The sequence below is a fragment of the Hippoglossus stenolepis genome, chromosome 8 (assembly GCF_022539355.2).
Source record: "Hippoglossus stenolepis isolate QCI-W04-F060 chromosome 8, HSTE1.2, whole genome shotgun sequence".
NCBI classification, from domain to species: Eukaryota; Metazoa; Chordata; class Actinopteri; order Pleuronectiformes; family Pleuronectidae; genus Hippoglossus; species Hippoglossus stenolepis.
Genome location: NC_061490.1, coordinates 16,092,222 through 16,102,771, shown reverse-complemented (window position 1 = coordinate 16,102,771; position 10,550 = coordinate 16,092,222). Strand labels below are relative to the sequence as shown.

The window sequence follows — 10,550 nt, the reverse complement described above, 5'->3', positions numbered from 1 at the left end:
CAAACACAATCAAGGTCTGATTTACGCACTGTCATGAGGTGAGACTCTCCCTGCCCTGGTTTCCCTGTATATGTGACCCACCTCACTAAAATAGCCTCGCACCACCTCTCAGACGGGGACAGCCTGAGCCTTATGCAGTCATTATTCTGTGAATAATCTTCACCCTGTAAAAGCTGGAGGGGCTATCTCCATGGCCTCTTCTTTTGCTGCTCTCCTCCTCTTCTTCTTCTTTCCATTTCTATTTCCCCCCTTCCTGTCACTTATATTTCATTAAATGTTCATTTGGTTGTTTTCTTTCCCTCTAGACAACTGATGTGACCTCTAATCGACTGTCACAAAGTCAGGCATGCAAGATGGGAAATGATGGTGGCTCGAGAGGGAGGAAAGAATCGGTAGGCGGATGGACTTAAGAAGGATGATTAGCCAGGTAGAACCAAATTAAGATGAACATGTAGGATCTTGCAGCTCCCTCTTGATGTTGTAATATACTGAGAAGGTCATACTGGGAACTGGATGCCAGAGGGAAAGAGATATAAAACAACTAATTTGGATGATGAGGCAGAGGAAATGAGGCAAATAAAAAGGGGTACAGTACTCATTACGCAGGAGGGAGGGGGAGGAGGGGAGTCAAAAGAGCGTGGGAGGCGGATGGGGGAAGAGTAAACAAAGTAAACAAGAGTGCAGGATGGAGGGAGGAGGCGGTTGCCGTGGTGACTAAGAGAAACCCGAAAGATCCAGGAGGAAACGACCTGTTTCTCCTTCATTTTGTCTATTTTAATCACAGACACACACACAAAGGAGAACACACATGCGCAGCTGGCACACAACAAACACACATGCACCCGTGCATAAGTGCAAGCGATGCACACAAATGCACATATGCATGCACACAGACCCAAACTCTTCCACAGTGATGTCTTCCTCTCTCATGCTATCTTTACCCGCTCCCTCTCTGCGTACAGTCCTCCCCTCTCCCCCCCACCCCTCTGCCTCTCCTGTGCAGTGAATGAGCTGACCTGACAGTGCTCCTCCTCTGCACTGAGTGCTGTGAGTCTCTCTCTGAATTATTTAAAAGCTGGGACCCCCACGAGTGCTTGTCTTCCCCTAACACCCCATCACACTCCTGCTCTCTCTCTCTTTCGCTCTCTCTTCATTTCTCTGTCCCTTCCTCTCTCGCTGTCATTCTCTGTCTTCTGGTGGCTGCGAGTACTTCCTGCGGTTCTGTCAAGTCTTTGATTAACAACATACAAATCTGACCAATGAATCTCACACTGATTAATACCATACGACTAAGATCTGTGGGATGTAGTAAGGTACATCTGGACATTTTTGAGGTACTTGTATTTTGATTATTGCCATTTTATTCCCTTTTAAATGTTTGCATAAAAAACTTAACGTAATCTTACAAACAACTGAAAAACATCAGTTACATAACACAGTTGACTTGCTGCATAATGAGTAACAGTTGTTCTCTGCAAATATTTTTGGCTGTAATTCAACTTAAGTAACATTTTGTAGAAAGCTCTTTCATTTGTATGTGTATATTTTGTTCTTGCTCAGAACAGTTTGTGCAGTTTAAGGTAATTGGAACACTTAGTCTTTCAGTTTATCTAAAAACATCACCAAAATATTCAGAGACATGATTTTAGCTGGACAAAAGAAAAATAATGAGATAGCGGGCCGGTTGCATATAACTTCCACGTTATCAACAAAACAGACAGAATTGAGAAGCATGTGACCGACACCCCAGGCTTGTTGTTTGTTTTGACCTACTTTATAATTTAATTAAGAGAACATAGACCACACCAACCATAACAGATCACACGGATGGAGGGAGGGGTGATAGTTAGGCACTGTCTGCTGTTGTGTAACATTGCCATTTGTGACACTCTGGGAAGCAGGACGGCCGAGATTTGGGACGGCTCCTTGACCGGAAAGTCTGTTTTCAATCCCGTGCAACAGTAAGTAAGTGTCTGCTATTGCTGATGGTTTCTTTGGAGTCGACCTTATGGAGGTTTCATATGATCAATAAATATATCAATAAAAACTGATTTGTAATCTGACAGAGAGAGAAAATATTTGGGTTTTATTCTATATTTTCCTGGCTCTGCTTTGACATCACATGCTGTCACTCTCCATTCACAAACCAGGCAGGCTATTCTGTGGGGGAGCACATTGCTACTATGGCAGTAGTCACAGTTATTCATAGCTTTTTTTTATATTGCAGTCTGTCTCTCCTCCCTCTCGTCATTCCCTGTAGAGATGGCCCTACCTCACTCTAACTAATCACCATGGCAACCTGGTAATCCCTGAACAGAAAAAAAATCTGACTCCCTTTCTCTCTCTCTCTCTCTGTCTCACGCTCTCTCTATCTCTGTCAAACACACAACAGGACTGCATGCACACACACACACACATGGATGCACACATGGGCACATTCACGCTTGCACACACACTCACGCATGCACGCACACACACTCTGTCTCTCTCTGAGAAATACTCTTGCAACCCCATACACTGGTGTTTACTGGTGAGACATATCTTACCACAAACACATGCCTCCATGCATCATTGTAAGGATAAAGCTCCTCCGTACTTTGTGAGAAGCTTCATGCGCGGGTGTGTGTGTCGGCAGAGGATTTAAATACACCGACGTTTGGGTTGTGTGAATAAGAGCTATTTGTATGTTCACTATTTATGCATGCATTTTGTATGTGCGCTTCTGTGTACTCAGGTTTGTCGGGATTTGTTGACGACAAAAGTGTGAGTGTACATATGTGTGTATGTGTGTAACTGTAATTGATTTCATACTCAGGTCAATGATTTTACAGCTACAAGAGAAACGCACACAGAATCACTCCAGTTTGCTTCTCATCTCTGTTTCAGTTTCCGCTTTTCTTGGACCCAGATTTGACTTTTTGCTGCAGGCACGTCTATTAATAACACTGTTTGTCTTCAGTTAATATGAATTTGGTTTTATTTACTGAATAAATGTTTTACAACAACAATACACGGCCCACATCATTGTGCGGTCGACCCAACAATCATACATACATCATTTATACATACAACAGGTACATTTTTTTTGGGATGCATTCACAATAAGACATCTTTTTAATAATAAATTCTTCATATCCAGATTACACTGAAGGCCAGTAAATGGGCCAAATGTCCGTGCACTTATCTGCACACTGACACACGCTAAAACAATTTTGCCTGCTGGATACAGTAATGTTACATCACCCCTCCCTCTACACCAGTTCTAATCATCTAATCAATACAGCTCTTTCTCTTGACAGACAGAGCGGTTGGAAAATCTGCCTGATTTTCAGGATAGATCAATAAGCTGATTGACGTGTCAGATGGATGAATGAATATACTCCAATCAGGGCTATCGATCCCACAGACCAAGACCTAACAGGATGGAATGGCGCTAATTGATGATGTCAGCACCTCTGTGTAGAGGCATCTGGAGAGGAAGTTATACGCCCTCGTCTCCATTTACTCATTCTATTATATTGGCTATAGTAAGAGCCGTGCTTCATGTGCATCGGTGCAGGTATTACTCAAATGAATGCGTTTACAGGGTAGAGAGTCGATCTGTCTAAGTAATGGACAAAAACATTTTGCAGACTAAGGAAAAAGAGATGTTTTTTTCTGTAACTTTACGTACAGGGTGGTGTGTGTGTGTGTGTGTGTGTGTGTGTGTGTGTGTGTGTGTGTTTATTTCAGATTGGAAACAGTCAGCAATAATAATGTGATACGTATTTATTGTAGTATCTGATTTTGACCACTAGGTAGCACTTGGGAGACCTTAAACAAAACTTCTTAATCCAAAACAGCACATCTTTGCATGTATGCATGTATGTGTACACATGTATTATGTGTGAAGTTGTGCATTAATGTGTCATACGTGCTTGTGCTTGTGTCTGTGCATATTATGCGTGTGTTCCAGTGTGTCTGTTTGTCCTTTTATGCATGTTCAGTGCGGCCTGGGCACAGGATGCTGCAGGGTCATGTGCTCGGCTCCAGTGAAAGGCAGTCTGTGTGTGCAGTAGTGATGAACCAGCTCAGGGATGCTGGAGAAGATGCAGCTACTCTGATTCAGTGTGTAGCCCAGGCCCTTGCTGCTCTTAGTCTGGGCCACAATGATGTGCACACAACTTTGACTGGTTCTGGTGGAAAAAGGCACAAAGAAAATGTCAGTGAAGCAAGTTAGAGACTCAGCAATAGTTATAGTTGAGAGTTATAAGACGTTGGAGAGCATAATGTGCACGTTGTAACTAAAAAGAAACTGCTCTCTTATCAGTCTCTCCCAAAATTAGACTTGCTGAGTACAGTGGATGTGTAAATGGGGTTAATGATGTGGACGATCAAATGAGCAGTGTACAACAAATGAGCACTCAGGCACACACACACACACACACACACACACACACACACACACACACACACACACACACACACACACACACACACACTCACGCACACTGGAACACAGGATTCCCTCGATTATCCTAGTGAACTACTTTGTTGTCTGAAGTGTAGCACAAATTCTCATGCATTAACATTAATGCCTTACAGGTTGTAATGGCCGATGCTGTGTCTACTTAGTAAAAAAAGCACAAATCAGGCTTAAACAGCATCTCGGTGACACCTGCAAATATTAACTGGAGAATAATTTTACCAATATTACTAATACAGAGCTGAAGACAAACTGAAGAACCATAAATAAATGTTGCATTACATGTGCCGTCATTAACAAACATTCATACACATCCCCACACTCACTTCAGAGCAATGGAGTACTTGCTGGTTCCTGATTCGCTGTCCCTCACCAGGAAGCTGGCTTCCCTGCAGCGCTGCAGCTGAGCCTCAGCCTGCTGTCGACTCACACTGCCATGGTACCAGCTTGGAGAGGGGGTGCACAGAGAGACAGCAGATCAATGACATATAGCTCGCTGACATATGGAGATAAGTCAGATGTCAAGTAAATGATAGGCAATGATGGTAAGAGAAGAAAGTGAGAGTGACGGGAGGGAACGAAACAGGCTAAAGGAGGTTTGCACTGGACGTAAATCAGGCAGTCGGTTGTATGTTGTGGACTGAACGGGTTTACAGGGTCAAAGGTGAACTTGAGAGGGTAAAGAGATAAATAAGGATAAATATGGGAGACCTATGAGGGAGACAAGCTGGCAGCTGGCTACAGGCGAGAGTCCTGTATAAACATGTGGCCTTGATGCTGGGAGGCAAAACACACTGACATTCAGCCACAACATGAGAGGAACAAATGTGAACATACTCTGAGCTCTGAGCGAGTTCCATAGGAAAAGAAAGGCCACAACATGAGGAGAAGGGATTCACGGTTTAAATGAGACTCTGTGGTCAATTCTATCAAGCTTCCCCTTCCTCCAGCATTTATATTCAGCACGTCATGGGCTGCTGCTGGCTCATGATTGCATTAATAAGTACTCAATTTCACTTAAAATTTTCAAAAGTGCCAAGTGTGAAATACAAATGAGATGTTGGCCAAGAGGGCCATCAGGAAAATCTGCTTGATTGCTTTCACAACTTTACACAGAGGAATTGATTTGTAGCCAAAACTGAGGAGGGCGCTGTTTCTCTCAGTGTTTCTTATTGACACAGGCAGTCAAGTAGAAGACAGAACCTTAATGAGAAAATACAAATACAAGCAGAGCAGCACAGTTAATGAGAAATGTGGTGCTGATTTTAATGAGCATTAATAATATGCAGACGTCGATCCACTAATCCTGTTGGAAGTTGTGCAGGGCGTTAAAGCTCATGCCAGCATATAAGAGGTCAACGATCCATCAACATACTAAAACACAAACAGACCTTTAAAGTCTTACACGTGGATGTGTTAGAGTTTCCAGTTTGTCAAACCTAAGTATCTTTGGACTGTGGGAATGTACTAGTTCAAAATCAGCCTGGATCTGAAGCCCGGACTTGTTTACTACTATATAATATGTCACCTCTTATTTCTTTAAATCGTTGACCGTAAATAAAGATGGACGATATGATGGCTCTCCAAACGTGAAGCCAAAGCGTCTCGATCGCCACCTGGTGGCTGGCTGAAGTATGGGTCATACATCCTACCTCTTTAATTTTAGTGGATGGGACATGGATCAAATAAAAAGTCTAAATACATGTTATATATTTTTTTCTCAAAGATAATTTTCTTTCTAACAATAAAAGCAGTTAAGCTAACTTGAATAATTCTTTACATTTTTTTAGGTGGATTTTTCCTTCTTTTATCATTATATTGTTTTATAGTCAGTTCAGTCTAGTGGCTCTTTATAGTGTTGTCAGAAATACCTTCTCTATGTCACTATGAATTTAAACGTCATTTTGTACATTTGCCTGATGAGAACTAGATACAGTAGGTTTCTGTGTGTCAGTCTTATAAAGTTTGGGAGCTACAGTGTTTTCTCTCTTCTTACCTCTGCTTCTCCAGGGGCAGGCCGGGGTCCAATTTAGCTTCATCCCCATCCAGTGGGGCACTGAGGGAGGTAGGGGATGGAGGTGAAGGTTTATTGGGGCTGGATGAGGGTGAGAGTTTGAGTGTGGGGAAGGAGGGAGACGGGGGTGTGAGAGGGGAAAGTTTGAGGATAGGGGAGGAGGGGAAGGTGGGAGAAGAGGAGGAGGACGGAGAAGAGGAGATGAGGGTTTTATGGTTCCAGTTCTTCTGTCTCAGGGTGTGTTGTTGCTGCATCTGCTGCTGCTGCTGCTGCTGCTGCTGCTGCTGCTGGCGGCTGGAAGCAGAGCTGTTCTCTTTAGTGGGAGAACAGTCCACTGCCTCGAATTGAGCTGAAGGAAGCAAAAGAGACAATATCAAGCTTTCATAACAGAATTCTATCAAAGCATACCAGAGCAACCAAAGTAAACATGTCTCTGGAAATTGATTCAGCTGGATTGTTGTGTTTCCTCTCTGAAGCAAACGCAAAGCTGTTGTGGCATCACTGTGCAAATAAAGCTTGTGGCATCCTTCCTCCCCATCCCCGCCCCTCCCATCATCCCTCTCTCCCTCTCTCTACCTGACAGCGCTCTGACAATGTCCTCCTTTCTCCACTCCCAGGGCAGTTCGTACTCTCCGGCGGGACGGACGTCAGACTCCGGTCGTGTGACAGGGATCCACACCCCCTCACTATCACCCTCCAGTCCGCCCTCATATGGCGTGTCGTAGATGTTTGGAGGCGAGGGCTTCCCCTCTTCTCCCTTCCTCTCTCTGTGGCCGCGGTCCAGCAGGACACACACTTTCAAGAGGTCTTTGGAGCCACGTCTGCGGACCTCTACAGCAGAAGGTCACATGATTAGTTGGTTAACAGCTTTCAAGTGTAGGATTTTACCACATATAACGATAGAAAAAACGTTGTCCAAAGGACTCACAGCTATGTAACATTCTCTTGTTAAGTTTTTCTTTGTGTCTTTATCCATAAGTGGCTTTCCTGATTTTTATATTTTTATATTTTGTACCTCGGCCTCCAAAGAAATGTAATTTCCGCTGTGAATGTCAGTGGCTCTATCCCTGGCACCTCCATTCCCTGGCACACTTCCATCAAAGGTTTTCTTGGGCAAGACATTGAATCCCAAATTGCTCCTGACAGCTGTGTTTTAGTGAGTTAGTGTCAGTGTGAATGTGTCAATGGCGAAACTGTAAAGCACTTGGAGTGGGCATCAAGACTCGAAAAGCACTAAATACAGACCATTAAATAAAAGATTTAAAAAAAAGAAGAAACAAAGCAGGTGTCAAACAGGTCACACTGGCAAAGTGTTTTATTTGAGTTTTCCATGTTTTCTTAAAATACATTTGATGCATGGTGCCCTCTAGGTTGTGCTTGTTATGAGAGGTCGCTGCATTTTTAGGAATTTCACTTGTGTTTCCCTGCTGTCGGACAGGTAGCCTGCGTGTCTGCACTATTGTGTGACCAAACAATGGACCTACAGGAAGAAAAGGTCAACACAGCTGCTGATTGGCTGGCTGACCAGGCCACTTCCTGACTGCTGGGAAGTGATTGAGCGAAGGGCAGAGGGTGAGGGGAGTCGAGGTGGAGGGGGGTTAGTAGGTTATGGGGAAGGTTGAGGGGGGGTCTTTTGATTTACGGGACACTAAAGTATTGTGTGAATATGTCTGTCTATGAGTGTGTGTGTGAGTGGAGAGGGGGGGCACTGGGGCCAAGTTCCTATCAAGAGAATGGGGCAAAGGAAACAGAGGCAGGAGACAGGAAGTTGGAAGAGGAAGCTGCACCCATTGTCCCTGCACAATACTGTTCCTATAGCAACCGCCAGCCAGGAGGGAAGTTAGCGCAGAGACTGAGGGTCTAACCTGTCTCTATGTCCCTTTAAAACTTAGTTAGCACGAGTGTGAGATAGTGTGAGTGCAGAGACGTGTAAAAAGTGTCCCTGAATATAATCCAGTTGTGCACTCATGTGCATTTGTAAAGTCAAACATTTCCTTTAACGGCACCATCGTCAGAATATGCAGTTTGGATTTTGCTTAGAGTATATTTTGTCTTCAATGTCAGTTTCTCTAAATGTAACTGCTGAGACGGGTGATGACCCGGACCTCACCTGTAATGATGACCTGGGCGTCGTAGGGCTCCATGTACCCATCATTCACTCCGGCTCTCTCAGCCTCCCTCTGCTCCCTGGTTTTCTCTGCATCGAAAGGATCGGCGTAGTCCTCCAGGATAATCAGCTGTGTGTGAGAAGGGAAAATATACACAGTCAGAAAAACAGAATGCAGAGGCCCTGCTACCTATTCAGATGTTACATTCACCCGGAGACAACAGAGTCAACAGGGAGAGAGGGATCTGATACGCTACAGTGTGTGTGTGTTGCGTGTGCGTGCATGTGCGTGTGTGGTGTCCATGACTGAGTGACAAGCAATGGAGGGAAATGCGGAAATACTTGTGCAAAGAGGTCAGTGCATTGTGTTTGCCTGTTTGATGTCACACAATGTAGTAAATCTGCATTGTGTTCTTTTGAGAGCGATGGAAACTGAGTACAGGTTTATGAACTGAGGTGGGGAGGGAAGACACAAAGAGAGGCACTGACATCAAGCCCCACAGTGAAATCTGTATTTTACACCATTCCGTTTATTGACTCTTAACCTGCACGCTGCTAAAACCACCTCTGACTTTCATGGTTTGATTCTAGCAGATGAAATATGAAGATCAAAAAGTGAGTTTACATTAACTTTGGTTCCATCTCTTTGAGTTACTCACCGTTGTCTTGATGTCAGACCTCTTCTCGTGGTCAGGCTGCTTCTTTTCACTGATCCCGTTGAGTTTGGGGGTCTTGTCTTGTTTGTCCACTTTAATCATCCTGCTGATGTACGCTTGCGCCAGACTCGAGGTCCTGACCTGGCGGTTCTCGTCTGGTGTCCCCGTGGCCTCGATCTTGGAGTTCTTGCGACCTTTCCCATAAGTGAGACTCTCCCAGACGGTCCCACCAGACCCAGCGTTGTTACGACCCAATTCCGTAGCCGAATTCTTCCTGTTTCTCCCCGCTAACAACCCCCCAACTCCTCCATCCTTGCGTTGATTAACTTTCAAACTGTCTCGAGAAAACGAAGGTTTGGTCCGAGTTTGAGAACCTGATTCAGAGGCCGAGCGGACCCTTTCGCTTCCGTTCTTCAGGTTGATGGGGAAATCTCTGAACCATCTTGCCATGGCTGCCAAGGTGTTAACACGTCGCACAGATTTGATATTTAGCAAAGTATCTGTCTGTTATACGCGCTGCTCCGCTAGAACTAACACTGGTACGTGCGCAACAGCTCCAACTTTACGCACAAGTATTTTACGCACGCCTCGCATTAACTTTGGAGTGAAACTGCGACGATTTCTGCGTAATCAAACGGACTGGAGACCCCTTTGTTGTGCTGCACTGATTCCCAGCATCTGAAACTCTCCCTGACAGTCAGAGAACGCCTGGTGCGTCTTGGAGATCATTGGCCAGCGGCTCTTCTTTGCTGCGGACACCCTGCAGTAACAACTATCCCTGCAGTTTGAAAAGTAACTTCTGCAGAGCGTAAACTCGAAAGAACTGGAAGTTTTTCTTTGAACCAAGTACAGATCCCATTCCCGGAGCGTGAGGTGGTGCGTCCAGTTTGAGGAGAGTGAGGAGATGGAGAGGAAAGTCCGTGCGCGCAGACGGTGGGATGTTGCTGGAGTTTGGGGAGGGGCTGTCTGGACGGGGCGGGGTAGGAGTTTACTGTATTTAAATTGAAAGATTCAGAACCTTTGAATCTACAGAAAATCCCCAATTTTGATCACAGGCTGTGCAGATGCCAACAGATACCTGGCAGTGAGCAACAGGTAGGATTCGGAATGTGATGCCAAGTTATTGCACAATTTGAAAACTTTTTACTCATGCAATCCTTGTCAGCCATAGGTAACAACTTGGAGACATTTGTAATGTTTTACCAATTTGTTTATGCACTTAATGTTGTGATTTTTAATGTCAGGATGGGCAGCTATAACAATGGAACACTTAATATGTCTTAATTAAATTAAATTAATCTTAATTAA

The 10,550-nt window shown here is 44.4% G+C and overlaps 1 protein-coding gene across 1 annotated transcript; it reads right to left on the bottom strand.

Moving 5' to 3' along the window:
- Nucleotides 1-2,959: 2,959 nt before the first annotated feature.
- she (Src homology 2 domain containing E) lies at nucleotides 2,960-10,161 on the bottom strand. The gene is made up of 6 exons (XM_035163187.2): nucleotides 9,246-10,161; nucleotides 8,590-8,716; nucleotides 7,056-7,310; nucleotides 6,462-6,828; nucleotides 4,792-4,911; nucleotides 2,960-4,175 (listed from the first exon to the last, which is right to left on the bottom strand). Exons 1-6 carry the CDS (start codon nucleotides 9,690-9,692, stop codon nucleotides 3,983-3,985), a joined length of 1,509 nt encoding a protein of 502 aa, XP_035019078.1. The 5' UTR covers nucleotides 9,693-10,161; the 3' UTR covers nucleotides 2,960-3,982.
- Nucleotides 10,162-10,550: the final 389 nt, after the last annotated feature.

What these genes read in the sequence shown, in the direction of transcription:
- she (XM_035163187.2), bottom strand. Translation starts at nt 9,692, where the DNA reads ATGGCAAGATGGTTCAGAGATTTCCCCATCAACCTGAAGAACGGAAGC. An exon ending in GGTCTGACATCAAGACAACG is followed by an intron (nt 8,717 to 9,245) that starts GTGAGTAACTCA and finishes TCTCACACACAG; the next exon opens with CTGATTATCCTGGAGGACTA. An exon ending in CATTGTCAGAGCGCTGTCAG is followed by an intron (nt 6,829 to 7,055) that starts GTAGAGAGAGGG and finishes TGCTTCCTTCAG; the next exon opens with CTCAATTCGAGGCAGTGGAC.